The following is a 20,813-nucleotide window of genomic DNA, read 5'->3' on the forward strand; positions in this document are numbered from 1 at the left end:
TCAGCTGGATTTTTTTTTTGTTTAGTTTTTTTATATGACACATTGTCAGCAATAAATGCCTTGTAATCTTTACCATAAAACGGTGATTTGAATGCTAAAAAAAACAGGCTTGAAAACTGTCTTTGCTCTGTTATCATTCATGGGTAAATAAGGGGCAAATTTGAGATAAATCTATAATTCGTTATACACAGTATTGACCAATAACAGGTAAATAAACAAGGGAATATTTATTCTTAGAGCAGATTTGAAGACATCAGTCAACACAGTTTAGTTTATAAAGTTCCTATAAAGATCATAAACGGCCCAGACCCCAGTGCTGCCTTCAAGTACCTAACACATATTGTATTTCAGATTCTGTCTAATCAGCAGTTAGAAGTTTTGAACATGACCCTTTATGACTCCAGCATCACAATTCGCAATGGCAGCGAATATTTAAATAAATCAGTCTTAAAATAACACACACAAAAAAAAATGCGAATAATATGCTCTTGAAAATAATATTGTAAAATCCGACCCGGCGGTGGAGCGTGAACGCCGCATGGGGTGGCGCATGCGCAGTCGCAGTGTTTGCATTCCTCCCTCCCTCCTCGGAGACTGACAGCCCCGTTAGCTGCTGCTGCTGCTCGCCGGCAATGAGACAGCAAACACGGACGTGTCGAGATACGCGGGGACTTTTTACCGCCGCGAAGAGGGATATTACCGAGACAGCGTTGTCTGTTGACAAGTGGCGGTGTGTCCTTTGAGCTGGGCTCGTTGTTTTTTAACGTTTATTTCGGGATGAAGGATCCTCGACGTCCGGGAGAGGAATGGACGCGATGACACTTTCCTGCGACACACACCGGCCAGCTAAGAGGGCTTCCACGTCCACTTTGAACACCACCTGAATAATTCAAGGACCTCGACTTATTTGTTTCCGACAGTAAAAACCTGTTAAAAAAAATAAATAAATAAGTAATAATAATAATAATCGATATTAGGATTCACAAAGTCCGAGAGGAGCGTGGCTAATCGCTTCTGGGCGATACTTAGCATTCAGCTAACCGCCAGCTAGGCTGCAATTTCGCATTCTCTCTCTTTTTGTTGTTGTTGTTGTTTATTTTTATTTACTTCGCTGATCATTTCTGGAGTTGGACTTGCTTTGAGAAGGAGGAACGTATTCTTGTAAAGTTCGCGTTTCAGCCCGATCTGGGAACGCTTGCTTGTTTTTTTTTTTTTTAAAGGACATAAATCACATGACTGCTCACTTATGGCTCCTTAGTATCGCGGTGCTGCAGTAGCTCGTGTCTCTAACAGGGTTTTTTTTTTGTGTGCCACTTCTTGGCTTTGAGGACTTTCTTCCAGTTGAGATGCACCACCAGGACTTTTCCGGAGACCAGCCCGGCACCGGGAGCCGGAAAACGTCTTTTCACTTCAGGAGGGGCAGCAGCAGCGGTGCCTCCGCCTCCGCCGCCGCCACCTCCTCCTCCTCCACCACCTCCACCGCCTCCTCCTCCGGACTCAACGCGGCTGATGACAATCCGACCCAGGCTGGATCCTCTTCTCCCGGACTCCACCACCAGCCCCAGTCCCAAGCGGCCGGGGCTCAGGTTAAGAAGAAAAGTGGCTTCCAGATAACGAGCGTCACCTCTGCTCAGATAAACGTGAGCGGCAACAACAGCCTGGCCGACGACACGGAGAGCTACGACGACATGGATGAGTCCCACACCGAAGACCTCTCGTCCTCCGAGATGCTGGACGTCTCCGTGTCCAGGGCCACGGACACGGGCGTGCCGGAGAGGAGCTCGTCCGACGAGACGTTGAACAGTCTCCACGGGGTCGACACACCGGGACTCGTGTCGCCCAACGAGCCTCTTCAGCCTCATTCCATCCCTCAGCAGAGCACATCGCTGGTGAACGGGACCGTGCATCCTCATTATTATCCTCAGCAACACAGCCAGGCTCTCCACCATCACTCTGACAGCGTGGGAGGGGGCGAACCTGCGTTGCCAACTCTCCCTGTTGCTCCAATGGCTACCTCCAGCCCAACAATGGTTTCCGTAGGTGGTCCGAGCCTGTCCCAGAGGCCGCCGATATTGGATAACGGTACACTTGCAGGGGGGGTGAGGCAACAGTTAGCCCCTATTGCGGGTGGGACAGCGGCTGATCCTCATGTACCAGGCGGTGGAAACATCTCTAATGTGCCTGCTACTCCTGCTGCTGCAGTTCCTCCTTCAGGGCCTGCAGGTTTTGACAACACAAATGTGAGTGGGCAAGTAATCTCCGTTGGAGGAGGAACAAGTGTGTCTGCCGCTGCCCCCAGCACTCAAACGCAGCACACCCAAACTCAGACTGCTACCGGCTCTCGTTTCAGGGTGGTCAAACTCGACACTAACTCCGAACCGTTCCGCAAAGGAAGATGGACGTGCACCGAGTATTATGAAAAGGAGATTCCTCCGCCGGCTATATCTGAGGCACCAAAAGGTGCAGAGGTTGCTGCGGAGACCGAGTCAGGTAATGCTGGGATTGGTCCTGGCATACCTGGTGTACAGTCGCCTCACACACTGCAGCACTATCAGCCACCAAGCCAGGACTTCGCCAGTCCACAAGCCATGCAGAGCCCATCACAGGGACCGGCACAAACCGCTCCCCTGACCTATGCTTCACCCCAGGAGGTTGTAGCGGGGACTCACATGCAGAAACCAGTCGCCTCCATTGTCGTCCCGACGGCAGCACCGCAGGCTGGTGTAAGTCAGCCTCCCGCAGTAATACCTCAGCAGTTGTCCTATCCTGTGGACCCCCACCAGGCTCAACCTCAAGCAGGTTACCCTGCACCTCAGCTCCACGCAGGGGTCATGGCTCCAGGAGGTGTCCGGCAGCCTGACTTTATCCAGCCGACTGCTCCTTTCCAGACTCAAGTCCAGCCTCCGTTGCCGCATATTACAACAGGACTCTCCATGACGCCGGTCCTAGGGGTCCCACCACAGCAAGCGGTCAACATCACTCAGCAGCTGCCCCATCAAGGCCAGGTAGCCCCCCCTGCTCAGGCAACTTTTGCTGCAGGACAGCCGCAGACCCTCCCAGCTCAACCTGTCCCACAGCCACAAATCCAGCATCCCTTTGCGCCCACCCATGGGAGCCCCTACATGCCTCTGACTGCACTGCAAGCTGACCTGCAGCCCCTCCTCACCCTAGGCACGACCTTCACCCAAGTCCCTGCAGGAGGGAGCTCCATTAAAACCTCCCAGCTGGAGGACGCCCAGAAGCTTCTTTTCCAGCACCAGGGCCTGCTGGGTCTGCCCAGGCTGGGGGCAGCAGGAGGTGGAGAGGGGGCTTCGGAGGCCAGCGGTGCCGTTGGATCACTGGCCCACATGGGGATGTCGGCTGAGGCCAGCGCCTTCATGGTCGCTGCTGCTGCAGGCCTCAGGACTCAGCATGCAGAAGGAGAGGAGGACAGGTGAGGATGGATGACCTGTGCTGCCTAAAGTGTTTATTCTAATATCAGCTCTGTTTTACAGATGGTCGTTTTAACCAAACAATAAGATAAATTTACTCTTTTGGTACATGTAATTCATGCTGCAATGCAGCAGCTGCAAAAATATTCTGAGAAATATTTTCTCCATGTCACAACCTTGAAACTGCATGATTTACAAGGTCTGATTATAGTGTCTGGCAAAGGATTATTTTTTTCAACACCGTAACTGTGGCTCTGCCTCTAACAACATCCTGCAAGTGATTTTTCTGTCTGTAACTGCAGAGCTGGAGAGAAATTCACATCTACAAGTCCACTGTCACATTAGTTTGAACCCCTGAAGTCCCTCCGACAGCGTTCAGAAGACAGTGGGTGCAAAAACGGCTCGCTGCACATTGCTTTTTGTAAAACGTGAGTGGCTGGCATTGAGGCAGAGGATCTGCTGAGTCACTGAGGGAGCTGGTGACTCAGCAGATGCTGTGGTCGACCCTCCCCACCATCACACGTCCACCTCCATTAGCTCAGCACTCCTTGTGGCAGTAAAGCTATATTCTCCTTGTTCTCCCTCACGATATCCTTCCAGCCTTAGTGTCTCCTTTTCCCATCTCCCCTCAGGTTTAGTCTTTTATTAGACTCAGCTGATTTATACCACCCCAGCGGAACAATGTAAAGGTATATTTATACGTATTAATACTAAATGCTATGACTCGAATAGTTCTCCTGCTCAAAAGTGGTCATTGCAGTTGCAGTAAAGTCTCTAAAAATGCAAGGTTGGTCTAAACTGAGTCGATTGCCCTGGAGAAATCTCCCCTGCTTCAGATGTCTTTCGGAGTCTGCTGTCTAGATCAGAAGTTGCGTTTCATAAAGCCGTCTGCAGGGAAACATAGCACTGTGTTGGAAGCAGTTTAGTGTTCCCGCTGTGCTGCTCTGTGTTCTGGTTAAGCAGGAGATTCATGTTGTGCATACAACAATAGTGCCTGCAGGGTATGGAGGGAGTTTGACTGACTTTTGTCAGCCTCACCCAAGCAAATCACAACTGAAAGATGAAACATATTCCTATATATCGGCTTTTAGCTAACTGCTGGCGACAAATGCACCAAAACAGTTTCCCCCAAACTGTCACCAGTGAAGTAGAGAAAAGTGAAGACTGCCGAGTTGTTCTGTTATTAAATCAACAGGTTGCAAAGTGTTGGTATGAAGCATCCACGTATCCTCAGCGGTTCAGCTCGTGTCCTGAGAAAAAGAGAGTTGTTGGCTGCGATAACTGCCGGCTTAATGTTGACGTGATTTTAGTAATATTCAGCTGCAGACAGAGCAGCACTGTATTCTGTGTGAAGGCTTTTGTCAGTAAGTCGTGACACCCCATCAACTCTTACACGGCCTCTGCAAGCGTGCCTCCAACTGTCTGACAGTTTGTCTGGCTGCTTTCTTGACATGAATCAGCCTCTGTGCTGCAGCAGCAGACAGTCTGGAGTGTGTGTGTGTGTGTGTGTGTGTGTGTGTGTGTGTGTGTGTGTGTGTGTGTGTGTGTGTGTTTTCTTTTGTTTATGGTCATGTCATGCTGTGTTTCTGTTACTGTCTCCGTTTTCTTTCTGCCTCCTCTTCCCTTGTCACCGTCTCTTTCTCTGTTTCCTCAGTGCATCCATGTCAGCTTTCCAACCTGAACCCGTCTCCCCCCTTTTCTCTTCCCCACACTCGGCTGCTCCATCCACGACGAGACACATCACTCTTTTTCTCCCCAGAAGTTACTGCAACAAACTTGTTCTCCACGGTGACGTTTGTCTGTCGAACACAAATCCGCTGTAGTCCTTTAAAATTTCTCCTTCTTGATGTCTGAACCCAGTTTTGGCTCTCAGCCGTACATTTCGGCTGTCAGGACTTTGGAAACGCTTGATGTAGCACAGCTGTGCGTGCAGGGCTGCTGCCAGCTTGTAAAAGCGTGTTTGTGTTCTGCAGGATTGTTCGTTTCGTTTCATCCGCTCTCTGTCGGTCTTCATATCTGTCAGCGAGGACAGTGATATTAATCGGTGCTTTCATCATGTCCTCGTGCCTCCCCGGGCAGGATTTCAGCCTGCAGGTCGATGCCAGTATAATGTGACTCTCGGACAACCGTCGGCGTCGGTTCTCGGCAGAAGGGGAAACACTTCTGACCTTCACACACTCGCGCTTCTCAGAAAACTACGCACCTGTCGTCTGTGTCATATCCACACAACTCTCTCTTTCTGTCAACAACAACATCTTGACTTCACATACAGATTGCAGAAAATTTATAAAGCATTGTGTTCCACTGTTTTTAGTCTAAACTATGAAGACCCTTTTAAAGTTAGTTATATTAGCAATAAAGTATTTACCACTTGAGCACAAGGTGGGACTGTATGTTCAGAAAAGTATTTCACATTCATTTACCAGTAATTTTCTCTTCTTCAGACAGAATATTTCACCACAAGAGTAAAAATAATACTTAATGTCACCCAGGTTTTATACATAATGCAAGTGTGAGCTTATTTCTTGGTAAAAGAGGTAATATGCTTTTCACAGCCAGCTAAATATCAAAGGTGCTTTTTATAGGGACATGACTTCATCCTTTGGAGCCATAAAAGTTACAGGTGCAATCTGGTGATTGTTTGCCCATAAAACTTGTCAGACATTTCTCAACAGCTTTCTATGAGCAGGAGTTTCTTAATTTGAAGTTTTTTTTCTGTATTTCATTACAGTTTTAGGGAAATCCACATGTTTGGCAGCAGATGAGTTGGTCTGAACCTCTGAGGAACGGCTTCGCTGCTTGCTGTGTTTGTTGTTGTGACAAGAAGTCGTGTAATTTCCTGGGGAATGCGGTCTTATTTTCTGATTGTGAGCCGGTCCAAAACTGAACTTCATCTGTTTTTCAAAGCTTTAATCTTCTGATTCATCAGCTTCAGTCTGAGATTAGAGCTTTATTTTTGTTTGTTTGCTGCAAGATAAAAAAAAAAAAAGTTGGTCAATAACAATGTTTTCTGAGGCTACTTCTCATTCTCAGACACTCTGCAGCACATATTTGTTTAAGCTTGGTTGTCTTTCTTTGTAATGGCTTTTTGTTTAAGAACTTTAGCCTCTAAGTGGACATATTAAATGTAATGTAAAGATTTAGATCCTGTAAACTCGTCATAGCTGTGTTGCAGGTTATGGTCCATGTGTAACTGAAAGCTCTCCTTTAATCTGGTCGTTCAGTTTCTTTTGATCTGTGTTGTATGTCCTCAGATGGGCTTTGACTCATGATTTGCTTTGTTAATATTGACACACCTGCTATTAACCGTCACAAACTATTCTAACTCCTTCTAGTAAAGCTATAAACACGTGTTACTAAGTTGTGAGTTATGTGAACACACCTCATGATAAGAAAATGAGGTGTATGACTGCATTGTTAACGCATAACTTACCAAACAGCGAAGACCAGAATGAACTAGGACGCACAAACTCTAATCTTCAGTTGACTGTATGAAATATGAAATTGTGCATTTATTATTAGCAAAGCTGTTGAGGAACATAGTACATGTCGCTTTGACACACAAACCTGCTGGTTTCCAAATTAGGTTTCCTCATGTACGTCTTAGGAAACAGTGGCTTTGTTAGGCAAAAAAGAAAGAAAAGACATTTTGGGTCATTTTAAGAGGTTAAACTTTAGGAGTTCATGAGTAAATATACACATTACAGATTATGTCCATGAAGCCTTGCGTTGTCCCAACTGAAATCTTTGTCTTAAATGTTGTCTTAAATTTCCCTTTATTTTTCTTTTAAGAAAGTTACTGAAGCGTTTGAAGTTAATCTCCATGATGTGCCTGCCTCCGGTCTTCTGTGCAGGCACGTCACCTGCTTTTGTCCGTCCATGCACGCCACTTCCAGGTGCAATATTTGAATTGTAAACACGCTGGTTTTATCGTGTTGCTATTCCTGTTCTGTGAATCCTTTTAAATTAGAGTTTAGACAGCTGCTTGGTGAATCAATGACTTTAGTATTGCTTCTAATTAATTTGCAGGTGGTTCCTCCTGTCTGTCAAGAACAATAAATCACAGCTGAAGGTTGTTCAGTAATTTCTGTCAATTGGGTTCAATGTTAAATTACGCTTCAGCAGAGACATGAACTCAGCTGTCATTTAACGCCGTCATCCTGTTGTGCTGCCATCACCCCACCAGGTGGCAGACTGGGCTCATGAATCCTCCCAGCTGGGAAGACAGTTGTTTATGTAACCATAATGTGCTTTGAGAATCACTGACCTAAAATGGGCCTTGGCTGAGTGGAAATGTCCTTCCTGCATGCAATGAATGAACCACCAACAAATGAGAGGATTTAGCTCTCCTGTATGAAAATGCTGTGTGAGAAATCGGTATGTAATGCTTGCGGTCGGGTTGCTTTTTGTAGGACTGGACAGATTCACTTCTCCGATGGGCAAATTTATATCAGCTTGTCTGAATCAGATAATAAATGAGTCTGATTTTCAAGTTGCACTCTAAATTGACGAGTTCAAACAGTCTTAATATTGATTCATCAGACCACATGGTGTTTTTGTTTTTCAGCAACACACCAGCTTCAACTATCTTTTGTTTTCATTCATTATTCTGCAGATTATTTCCCTGATTATATAATTTTGTCTATTAAGCGCCCATCATAATTTTCTACTGATGTTTTTCTCAACCTATAAATGTTGATTAATATCAGGAGATTATTCAAGGATAGTGCTAGTTGTAGCCTTTTAAGGTTTTGGTTGAGTTTTATTGATTATGCAGGTATCAAGTGCATATTTCTGGAGCACAGTGATGTTTGGACCTTACTTGAGATAACAGAGAGATGGAAATGTTTTCAGGCTTTGCCTGTCTGCTCTTCTCAGTGGGAGCGTGTTTATGATTCCAGCCGTCCAGGTGGTTTATGGTGTGTGTGCATGTGTGTGAACTGTGAGGTGTTTTCAGGAGTTTTTCATGGGGCTGAACTGCTTTTTCCCCTTCAGGCTTTTTCACTGAGGGAAAAACATGAGCGAGGAGGAGGAGAGGTGAATTTCTGGTTTTAACTGGTTGTGTCACCTTCGCTCCTCTGACACCTGTGATCTTCTTCAGTTTCTCTTTGTTGTTTCAATTTTACTTTTGCTGTTTATCACGGTCAGCTTGACGTAACAGGAAAGAGATGTAATAATATTTTATATCCTGTAATTGAACCTTGTGATGTTACACATTTTTTAAACTCATTGGTGTTTTAATCAGCCCCATTAGGCCTGTAGTAAACAGAGTTTGGACATTTTATTATCTCATAAAAGACAAGTGAATCAGTTAATTGGTAACTTCAGTGATTATCTGTTGTGTATATGGGGCTTTGTTGCAGTAGTTTAATTGATGACCATGTTAGAGAATCTTGCAGGGGAGTCTTGGGAAGTTATGATACAAAGGTGAATAATTGTAGGTGTTATGTGTTCTGCTTTTCCATCAGAGTGTTGCATTGGTCTTAAAAGGTCAGCAGACACCAGTGAAACCTGATTTTCCACCTGTGTTGTTCAAAACACACTCCAGGATGAACCCCTATGCTCTGAGGCTTTGAACAACATGGCATGTGAAGAGAAAATATGACAGTTTCTGTCAGCGGTCTCCAGACTTGTATCATGCGCAGCCCCAAGAGCGATGAACATGAATGTAATGTGATGCTCTGTAATCATTACCCCACACCTGCTCTCCTCTCTTCGTCTGTTTTTAGACGTCTCCTGAAGCAAAATTCCCCCAAAAACTTTCGCACAGTAATCTGACCACTGTCGGACTTGCTCAAGACAAACATCAGATCCCCCTGAAGGTGAGCCCCTTCCTGGTAAAGCTCAGACTTCACGGTAAAGAGAAATAGTCATTTTTTTCCGTGTAAAGACAGTTGTGATTGTTTGGTGTCGGAGGTTGGACCGTTCCCACTGTTCAAACACACTCAGATCACCACATGAAGCCTGAACGCTGCCGAGAGCCTCCAGCAAAGTTTCTCAGCCGCCGCTGAGAAGAGCCTCAGTGGTGACAGTCAGCTCTCTAACTGTGTTTTCATTACCAGCGAGCCCTCCGAGCTCAAACTAAACAGTGCGCACATCCACGTGACGGTAACATAACTTCCTGCGACATTTGATGTCGTCAGCGTGTGTAAAGATCGTATCACATTTATTTGCACGCATGGATTATAGAGACTGAAGGGATCTGAGAAATGATGTTTTGCCAGACGATTGATTAGATAAATTAACCAGAAACTATTTTGATGATTAACTGTCAATCAATTTTTGTGAACCAAACATCTTTTGGTTTTGGACTGTTATCTTCCTGACAGCATCTGCTCTCTGGACTATTTTGGTTGTTAATCACTTTTTTTGACATTTGAATGTGCCACTCATTCCTCGTTATTGATGCTTTACACTTTTATTTTTACCTCCGTAAGAGCTTGCTGGCGGATGAGGAACGTGCGAGAGTGTTGAAAGTTAATACCTCATCCATCAGCTGAACAAGGCACGTCACTGAACTAGTGGAGATGTCGGATGCTCAGTCGGTGTGCCCTTCCTTCGCGCCGTCTCCTCCCTCTTTCATGGCCCATATGGCCCAGAGGGTGGTTATGTAAGGCTTCGCGTGCAACGGCAGAGACCCGTTCACTTCCGCTCCGAAGAGCTTCAGTTCTGGATGTCTGAGATGCCATGAGACCTGCTGGAGTTTCAGGGCATTCCAGCTCTTTGTTTTGTCTGTGTTTGGCCACAGATCAAGAGAGATAATCCTCCGGGTTTTAAAAAAAATTTTTTTATCGCTACCTTGGTACACGTAGCCTGGAAAGGGGAAGATAAATTGCACGTTGCAGTTCCAGATTCAACTGTGTAATCCAGTGAATCTTGTTCATAGATACTTGCCAGTGCTGCTCCTATTCCTTTTTTTTCCCCTCCAGATTAGGGAAATAAAACCTCTTTTCTTGTGTGTGTGTGTGTATGTAGTTGATCTGGCTGTATTAGTTCTCTGCTGAGTAAAGGCCAGAGTTAAAAGCCTCCCAAACCGGATTCCGCCAGTCTGCAAACATACCGTCAGACACATGCAAAGACACAACACACACACACACACACACACACAAACAGGAGGCACGGACTCCGTGCGGACACACAAAAGCTCATGCCTCCCAATTGCTTGAGGAGAAGTGATGCGGAAGGAGGCGGGCGAATCACAGCGCAGCATGCAAACAGATGGGGGAAAAAAAAAAAAAAGAGGGATGCAGGGAGAAAGATGAAAGCGGGGCAACATTATTCGGGGAGTATTATGAAAACTGAGCACAATATCAAAGTGTCTGACTAATCTGTTTATCACTAGTGTATCCTGTTGACTTCCAGTTGTGCCGTGGTTTGAGAAGGCTTTTATGAACGCCGCTGTGTTCCCAATCAGATCTTTAATAGCTTTGCGATATCCTCTGCTGTCAAACCGTCTCATATTTTCCCATAAGTTTGAGTTGTGGCAGAGCTGGATGTGTTTAGGGACCACACACTGCAGCCTAATTGAGCACAGCTCTTCTTTCTCTCAAACCACACAATAAAGCGAGGCGGAAATGTTACTTACACTCAGCTGGATGCTTTTGTGAGACAGAACATGGATAAAGAGAGGTAGAAGTGGGGAGAGCGTCACATTTAGGTTGCTGTTAAAACTATTGATTTCTCACTTTTCTGGATCATCAAACCACGAGAGCTTAAAAATATCTTGTTTTGGCGTTTATCTTTGTTTCAGTTTCTCTTTACTCTCCCCAGAGTGTCTGAATTCACACCACATGTAAGCTCCCTTCCTGTAACTGTCCCAGTTTTTTATTTTCATGATCTCCATCTAAAAGATTCAAAACAATACTGCCTGAGGTTTTTACTCTGCAGCTCCTATAATATACAGAACGGTGCTGAATTTAGCATCTCGTCCACCCACTTCTGAAGCTCCGAGCCTAAAAACTACCTTTTATACTATTACTTTAAAGATAGGTGGTACTTTTCTCAAATGTAGTCCTCTCCTTGTTTGTCAATGAAACTTTATTTCCCACATCATCTGCTGCCACACTGTGGCTGCACATCCACTCTTATGTAAGCTCCACAGGGTGTGGCGAAGATGTGATGCACCGCCATTTTCTCCTCCGGTCAGGTCTGCACGAGAACTGTTTTTAAGAAGGTGGAAGAGGAAGTTCGATTACGGTTCGGTGTTTTTGGAATGCGAGACTTTCTAAGATGAGTGACGATGCTGTTTGCCGTGTTGTTAAAAGGCTTAAGGGAGAGTTAAATGAGCTCTGCCTGCTAGTTGTTTTATCCACAGTTTAGCCAGGTTAGAGACTAATAGCTTGGTGGAGCATCAACAAAGTGGCTCAGCCTTTAAGGAAGATTTTGATTTGGCTTTTAAGTGCCTTAAACTTCAGCTGCCTGTCAGTCCTCAGACATCACTCTGCCTGACTTGTTGTTCTCTCGTCTACCAGGTCCCGTATACAAATACATGAAGCTTTAACATATCGGTGTGTTAATATATGGGTCAGCCCTTTGTGCCAGGCCTCAACACACAGGCTTAGATTTGACGTAGATGCATAATGAATTTAAGCATCTGTGATGTTGTGACGTCAAAGTGTGCCACCATTGGCTGAGCCAAATTCTCTTACGCCATCAGCGATTGGCCGAAAGTAAACTGTCTCCATTTCAGCGACGGCTTCCCTCAGACCAGTGTTGAGCCTTTTGTTTCAAGTCAGCATGCGCACCTTGACCCCTGACCTGCGAGTACAGGACGTACAGATATACAGTCCGAGGAGTTGTGTCAATAAACTGATCTAAAACCGGTACAGCTGATCAATAATCAAACGGGAGTTAAAGTTGACACCATGAATCCCAGTGATTACAGAGATTATTTTCCATAACATCATTTTAGCGCTTCAGTGCTCCCGTTTCTGCGATTAGTGACACTTACAGTGGACGGAAGAAAAGATGTGACCTTCACCTAATGAGGTTAATAATCTCGCCGTGTGTGTTGAGCTGAATCGCACCAACAAACTCACTGAGCGCGTCCCGCGCCGCCATTTTGTGCTCCCCACATCTGTGCGCTGTCTTTGACCAGGGTTGCGTTTCCTCTTTGTCCTCTACTTTTCCTTCACTCAACAACTGATGCCGTTTTCTTTACCGCTGGCTTACTTAGTGTTTTCAGGTCAGTATGTTGTGCTGTTCATCAACTCTTTGTCTAATCTGCCATCTTGTTTTGATCGTCTCTGTTCAGACTGAAGTGTTTACGGGTGCGCGCCCGCGAGGGAGACTTTCTTTTTTTTTTTTTTTTTCATTTTTTTTTTCAGCTAGTACTTCGGTACACGTGAGGCGTGCTCCAGTGGAGACCCATACTGTGAGGGTGTGTGTCCACTGTGCATCTGCTGATGAGGAGTGACAGGACGGCTACAGGCCCGCCTGGTACAACATGCACATCACCAGATAACTGGAGGAGGAGCAGAGTCTTGGCAGCGAGGGGCGTAGGTTTGTTCATATATTCAGGGCAAATGCAACGTCTCCTGAGCCCGGCACCATCACACACAGGATGCTGCAGGAAGGATGGGAAGCAGCGAGAGGTTGCAGAGCGATGGGAGTGGCTTGGGAGTGGCTTGCAGGAGGCTCTGAGCGTGCCAGCGGGGTATGTGGTCAAAAGTAGATCATCCTATTGGATGAATCATCCTAATCTCTGCTGACGGTTTATATAACAACAGAAGGGGAGGTGACATGACTCCTTATGCGGTGACATCACTGCCCACCCTCCTGTGTCGCCTCTCCACGCACCCAATCGTCTCGGAGTCTGTGTGTGATTCAGGCTCAGTAAGGAGGCAATCAGGAGGACTTAACACAGCACGGCGCGCTCCCGTTGTACACACACACTCCCTCTCCCGTCCCCGTCCTACACAGCTCCATCCTGGTCTCCATTGTTGCTCCGGCTCCCCCATGTGAAGCTCCCGCAGCTGAGGGGAGCAGGGGGTCGGGGCCAAAGGGCGCAGGTCAGGAGGACGCAGGAGGTGCAGTGGTGGTGTTTGTTTTGGGGAGTTTACAGCGGGGCGGGTGTGTGTCGGGGGGGGGTGGGGGGGAGGGAGGGGCGATCAATGAGAGAGAAGGGGCTGGCCGGGGCAGGAGCAGCGCTGGGCAGGGACGCCATGGCCCTGAAGCTGCTCTTCTGGGAGCTGGAGAAGCATCTGAAGAGGTAACGATGGCTGTGGTGTTGTCACGTTGTCATGGCGGTGGTGTGGCGGGGGGACGGTAAACAGGGACGGACGTCAGGAGGGCTGTGTCGTGATGTATCTCGTGTTATTGTCGTTGTGATCGTGGTGGCGGTCAGTTGGTGAATTGTTGTCCGGCTGATGTTATTGTTTTAAAGCGAAAGACACGCGTCGGGCCCTCCGGTTGTCCAAAACCTTTTTAAAGAAACGTAACACCTGTGGTTTCCACATCGAGCTGGAGATCAGCATGTGAGCGTGTGGTGGCAACGAGGCATCGAGGCACATCACCTCAGCGTGTTCAAACTCCTGCTCAGCTGCCTTGAAGGGCTCTCGATGTGTTCAAGGACACGGTGTTCCTGCTTCCGCACATGCATGTTGTGCTCAACTGTGTGAAAGCATGAGAGCGTGACTGCTTGTTGTTCATTCACAACAGAAATGACCTTATTGCGCCTGCGTGCAGTTTAATTTTTCCCTCCAACATCAACTGCCAGAGATAACTAGCCTGTTCCAGTTCCTCCCGAGTATCTCAAATAGGCTCCTCAAAGCCAATAAAAACAAAATGTGTGCAGTCTGTCCAGCATTAAATCTGCAAACTACAAAAACACACCTTTTGTTCTGCACCCATCACTCGATTCGTACCTTCTCTTTGAGGCGTTTAATATTTGTCTCCACTGCAACATGTGACACTGGAATAAAAAAAAAATAAATAAAAAAAAAGCAGAAGTCCCAACAAACGTTATTTTCCAGTTCTCTAAAATCACTTAATTACCGAAAGGATCCTTTGACCGTACAGCCGCAGTCACCGACTGGAGGAAGTAAAACACAAAGACATTAGCAGGTCCTCTCACGTGGACACACCGTTTAGGTGCTCAAAGCAGGTTTCTGAAAGCGCAGACGAGCAGTTTGAGGCTGTTTGAATTTCAGACGTCACTCAGCTCAAACTGATTCAATTCAAATATGAGTGGAAAAAAAAAGAAAGAAACGACAGCCGAGATGGTAACGGCTTTAGTTTGTCTTTTTATATTGTTTACACTAGATGCACTTCCTTTTCTTCGTGTGCCGTTTATGCAAACCGTTTCCATAGCGATGATATCAGTCCACACCCTCATGAAACTTTGTTTACCTTAATAAGTTATTTATTATTGATTTGATGAAGTGAGTTTCGCCCATGCTATATTAATCTACAATACATCAGGTTCGATGATGAATCAAAGGTGCCATGATCATTATTATATGATACTAATTATTTTTACTATCAATTAATCCCGGTTCAGTTTACTGTCATAGAGCAATAACAAATCAACCAAATATCCACATTTGAGATGTGAGGATCAATATCTTTTCACAATTTTACTTTCCTTCTTATTGTTTGAGCTCATGATGTGCACTTTATTTCTGTTATTGATCCTGTGTCCTGCAGTGCTGGCTCAAAGTATTGATTGGTGGATTAGACATTTAACTAAAAGTAAATCATAAACGGCAGTAAAGGTTAATCATCTCTCATTTGAAAGGTAAAAATACCAGAAATGTTCTGCGTTCAGCTTCTCAAAGGCTGCTTTTCTGTTTCCATCACTGAATACGTTTCAGTGAGACATTTAAATGACACATTTACTGATGAGGAAAATAATCATTTGCTCTTCTACTTCCCTATTCTTACATGTGCTGTTTTTAAACATGTTATTGTGCTCTGTAATGATGCCATTGTTTTAAGCTTAGTTCATTCTTTACATTTGTAATTTTTACTATCTCAGAAATGACAAGAATTACACAATTATTGCAAATAATATTTACTTTTTCCTGGATCATTTCCTCTGATCTTATTGATGATGAATTGATCATTTAGGGTCCTAACTTACAGGCAATAGTAGGAAAGTCATCTTCAAACCCAAAGTAATCAAATAAAATGATGAGGAAAGCAACATATCACTGAAATCAGCAAATGTGTACATCTTCACCTTGATAAGACCTGTGACAATAATTTCCGTCAATTGACTCATTATATGAGCAGAAGACGCAAAGCTGAGACGGTCTCTAAGCAATGTCTAACACCGCCTCGTCATTAATAAATAAAAGAAGGTGGTCCTGTTTTACTGTACAGAACTGAGCGTTCCCATTTCATTCATTCAAACAGACCTACGGAGGACAAAGCCGAGTGTCCTCTGTCCGAGGAGGCTCTCACACTCCTCCGACTGTCAAGTGTTCATGTTTATTTATTTATTTGATATGTGAATAGTGAAGTCATCTTTTAGACACTTTATACTGCAGGATCAGCCCATGGACAGATTGATAATGCTTACTCAAGTTGTGATGGGATGCCTGCGTAGAGGCTAATAGATTTTAGTGTGTGTGTGTGTGTGTGAGAGCCCACGTAATACAGGAGTTATTACCGATAGGGGGAGACATTGATTCACACAGCAGCTTGTGATTGCTGATCAAAGTTTGTTATCACCTCCAGGTCATATTTGAACTTGAACCCCAGACAGGACAGCACTTTATACGAGTTAGAGGATATAAAACAGCAACATAAAAACATAAAAAAAGATATGTCTGAGATTAAATTGTTGTCCTGTTGAAGTAAATCGACGTAGTCCCTCGTTTCGTTTCGTTTCGTGATGTGGATGCGGGGTTTTTATAGAGGAAGGCGCAGCAGGTAGGGAGATGGTGCCGATATTATGCTAATGAGCTACCGCTCTTCCAATCAGGAGCGAGGCAGCGTCACGCTGTTGAATTCATTATGCTAATGAGTTCGCTTCTCCGCCAATCGCGTGGCTGCTGGCGCCGTTTCCCTGCATGTATTATCCGGAGAGGGAGCCGAGGAGCGCGGAGCCGCAGCCCGCCGCTTCAGTCTTTGTGTGCTCTGTCCCGGCTGCGAGCTGCGCGGCCGCCCGGAGACCAGACCCACCATCCGGCGCTCAATAATGCGCTATTTTTCTACTTTTCTACCGCTGGATTTCCAGTCTGTCCTGCCGGTGATTGGCCTCCGGGGGTTTTAATGGACGGGGTAGCATGAATTCCCAGTGTTACACAGTGGCGATGGACCTTGGCGTTTGTCAACTGAGGAATTTCTCGATTTCGTTTCTGTCCTCTGTGCTCGGGAAGGGGAGCGCATCGCTGAGGGTTGACAATAGGTAAATGTCTGCGCATTATCACGTGCTGCTTCTTTTTTTTTATCTGCGTGCAGAAGATTCAACATGAAAAGGCGTTTATTCTCCGCCATCAAAGTCAAAGGCTGCTGCATCGACCTCCATTCAGGTCGCTTTGTTGCAGACACTAATCACGATTCCCTCAATGATAACCTGGTTTATTTTTCCTTTTCATAACAGCTACACGTAAAAAAAAACAAAAAACAAACGTGCTCCATCGTTTTCCAGCCAGTCACGTCTCTGCTATTAAAAAAAACCATTTTTTTTATTTTTTTTTTATCTCTTAAAAAAAATAAAAAATGATAATGTTACATCAGGCAGCCAACAAGCCTTTTCTTCTTCTGTGTCTTGCAGCTCTTCGGGTGCGAGTGTGGTGGCCATAGACAACAAGATCGAGCAAGCAATGGTAAGACACTTGTTTTTGAAAATAAATACTCGGTTATTTGAGCTGCACTGTGTGTAACAGGCCTCTCTCGTGCTTTACATGTATGTGTTGTCTCCGGTGTTATGCAACCCAAACTCCTGCAGGGTTATCAGTTACTCCTCTTATTCTGCACCGGTTTATGAAGTCATACGTGCGGGATCATGTTAGAGGGGGAAATAGCTGCTGCAGAGCAATGAATGAATGAATGAATGAATGAATAAATGAAGTGCTTATCTGTATTCTTTAAAAAAAAAAAAAAAAAAAAAAGCATTTCTGCACCTGCTGGTTTTGAGGCAACAGGAGCTTCCTGCTCTGTCAGGATTTGGACCGATGACCTCCGGCTTGTTGGCAACTTCATATGGGCCAGGCTAAGGTTCACACGCTACCTCCCCCCCCTCCTCTCCCTCATGCATATACATAGTCCCTTCTCCCTCTCCGTCCCGTGTTGCTAGGCAAGCAGCAGCCTCCCCTCCGCGCAGTATAAATAACTCGGTGATAGGCTCCTCCCACTCCGGTGCAGGAACATTTTGTTCCCTGGCCGCTGCGTATCGGGGCAGGGAGGAGGAGGGAGGGAGGAGGAGGGAGGGGCTGGTCCACAGAGGAGGGGATGCTCAGATTATTAAAATCCCTCTTCAGAAAGATGGCACACAACACTGCTCAGGCATCATCCTGGGAAAGCATGCCCCCCCCCCCCAAAAAAAATATAAAATAAAAAATAAATAATAATTTTAAAAAAAATCCCTCTTTCCAGAGGAATTCATGTTCTCCTTGTTTCCCTTCAGTTTGACTGCTGGCATGAGCTCTGCAACGTTGACGTGCTTTACGAGGGCTATTTAGCCTCTGCTCTCAGCTGTGTCACACACTTCCCCTTAACGGCATGTTTTTTCAGCCGCTCACGTGTTTGTGAGTCACTGCGGTTAATCCTGCTGTAAGATGTGTTGTTTTTATGCCACGAGGAAGTCCCCGTCAGCAGTCCAATTATATATATATATATAGACTCAATAAAACCAGTGACGAATGTGCACGGTCGGGGTTGAAACTCAGGTTTATTGTTAACGACGGGGTTTTCCTTCAGTTTGTGGAGGGTTAATTTTACATTTTTCAATTGAGGATATTCAGTTTTATCTTATTTTTACCATTAATATTACCGTGTGTGTGCAAGCTGAAGAAGTCCAACTACACCCAGCAGATGTGGGAAAAGTCCCGTTCGTTAGATTTGGGTGGTGCCCATTAAAGGCTCGAGTGCCTCCACCTGAGAGTTACAATGGCGGTGGAAACCCTGAACTAATTTTGTGTTGTCGTGTTAGTGGGGGAAACGTGGAGGAAGCGATGTGCCGACTTACTGAGCTGACCGTCTCTCCCTCTGCCTTCAGGACCTGGTGAAGAGTCACCTGATGTACGCCGTGCGCGAGGAGGTGGAGGTGCTGAAGGAGCAGATCAAAGAGCTGATCGAGCGCAACTCTCAGCTGGAGCAGGAGAACAACCTGCTGAAGAACCTGGCCAGCCCCGAGCAGATGGCTCAGTTCCAGGCCCAAGTCCAGACCGGCTCCCCGACCGGCACCGCTCAGCCTCCGGTCCCGGTCCCGGCCGGAACCACGCCGGTCCAGCCCTCCGCACAGAACTCCGGCATGTCTGCGTAACCCGGACGACTGAGCAGCGGAGAGCCCTCTGACGATGAGAGACCGGGGGGATGGAAGACAGAAGATGAGGAGGAGGAGGAGGAGGAGGAGGAGGAAGGAGTTTCGCCATACTGTGAACGGACTCTAGCAACAAGACCGACTATGCCACCGTTTGGAGGAGCACTTCAACTTTACCAGAGGACGAAGAATAACGACTTTTTTTTGTTGTTGTTGTTGTTGCACCTTTTATTTAACTGAAAGACTTTGGAGTTGCACCATCGTGTGTGTGTGTGTGTGTGTGCGTGCGTCCGCTTTGTCTCCCACTTTTATTACCTGCTTAAGACAATCTCCGTTGTTTTGCTGGTCGTCGTCACGACGATGACGACAGGAGGGACAGAGCTGACAGGAACTTGACAGTCGACTCCGCCGCCACCGTTCGAGGGAGGGAGGAGCTACCGCCACGGGAACGGCCAATCAGAGGAGCACGCTCGCGTCGGTGCCGTCGCCTCCCTCGCGGTGTGACCCGTGGAAAGTGTGCCATCAAACCTCCACCCTCCACCCCTCCCTCTTCGCCTCAACTGTCCATCAGCACAGTTTTATGTTTTTGTTTTTGTTTTTTACTCGGCATCTCCTCGTTTTCTGTTCTCCATTTGCACTTTTTTTTTTTTTTTTTTTTTTTCTTCCCCAGACGATGTTGACAGCGGACGAACTTTAAACGGACAAAGAAACAAACGAAAAAAGATTCGTACGACCCATCTGGAATGGGAGTTTTTCTCGACCTTCAATCCTCAGCATCTGAAGAGAGTCTCGACGTCGTCGTTTCTCAGAGTGGAGGGGGGGGGGGAGGTCATGAAACATTAATGACATATATGTCAGCTGCGTCTCTTGTTCACTTTGAGAACTGTTCTTTCTGAGGTCCACGCCACCGTCCCCACCCTTAACGCCCTCGTCTTCGTGGACGGAGCATTAGAAGCATTTATGCAGGGAATCAATGTTTTTTTAGGGATGGCTGGGAAAGGTTTGTTCTGGTCTGTTTTCCTGCCCTTCGTTGATGTAATTAATGGTCTGTAAAAAAAAAAAAAAAAAATAACAAAGGCTAATAAATAGGACATGACTGTTTCTAGGTAGTGGACTTTATACAGATGAAACATTTTCAGTTAAACTCTGCCAAGTGCCTGGTTCCTAACCATAGATACATATATGAAAGGTATTTTTTAGTCGTGTTCGTGTATATATATCTATGGTTTTGCCAGGTTTTGAACTACCTGTGATGTCATTACTCAGGGCGGGAACAGAAGAGGATGTTTTACCTCGACACTTAGACGCTGTCTCTCCTGCAGTGACTCACGGCCTCGTACTGTACGTGAACTCTCCTCTGCCGTCGCTTCACACTCACTCGCTCAAATGATCTGGACTCTTTTACCATTTGGGGACGTGTGTAGTTGCTTTTCTTTTTTTATTTAAATAAATGTCGAAGGTTTCTTTTTCTTTTTCTTCTTTTTTTGGTCTTTTGTACAGCCGAGTGTTTTTGACTTGCTCGTAGTGCAACTGGAGCACAGAACGCAAAAAGGAGACACTTTGGCAAAAGAAAGGAAGAGGACGGGGAAAATGCCCAGAAGTACGTGGATGTTTTGTGCATGTTTCCTCAACCCATCACAAATGTGACGTTCCAATTGCACTAGACAGTTGCACCTCAAATAAAAACAAAAAAGGAACAACTTGGACTGTCCGCCTTTCTTTTTCTGAGATGTTGAGGTTTGGGATTAGTCGAATTTGATCCAAACAGGTTTCCTAAGACATCTGTGGCTAAAAGATGAGTTTTAGTTGTAAATAACCCATAAATATAAACAATTTTCTGCCTCTAGAAACCCTACAAGTGTGGATTTAAATCACTAAATATAGGCTGACCGCAATTAATATAAACTCCCACAATTTAAAGATAAATACAGCTGATTTTCTCCCAGTTCCTG

The 20,813-nt window shown here is 45.7% G+C and overlaps 1 protein-coding gene across 1 annotated transcript; it reads left to right on the forward strand.

Moving 5' to 3' along the window:
- Positions 1 to 608: 608 nt before the first annotated feature.
- Positions 609 to 20,562, forward strand: LOC138206945 (TSC22 domain family protein 1-like). The gene is made up of 3 exons (XM_069163840.1): positions 609 to 3,433; positions 17,155 to 17,206; positions 18,598 to 20,562. Exons 1-3 carry the CDS (start codon positions 1,347 to 1,349, stop codon positions 18,862 to 18,864), a joined length of 2,406 nt encoding a protein of 801 aa, XP_069019941.1. The 5' UTR covers positions 609 to 1,346; the 3' UTR covers positions 18,865 to 20,562.
- The last annotated feature ends 251 nt before the right edge of the window (positions 20,563 to 20,813 follow it).

Source organism: Embiotoca jacksoni, unplaced genomic scaffold (assembly GCF_022577435.1).
Source record: "Embiotoca jacksoni isolate LCO1_2020_lvr unplaced genomic scaffold, fEmbJac1.0.p SCAF_30, whole genome shotgun sequence".
In the NCBI taxonomy this organism is placed as follows: Eukaryota; Metazoa; Chordata; class Actinopteri; family Embiotocidae; genus Embiotoca; species Embiotoca jacksoni.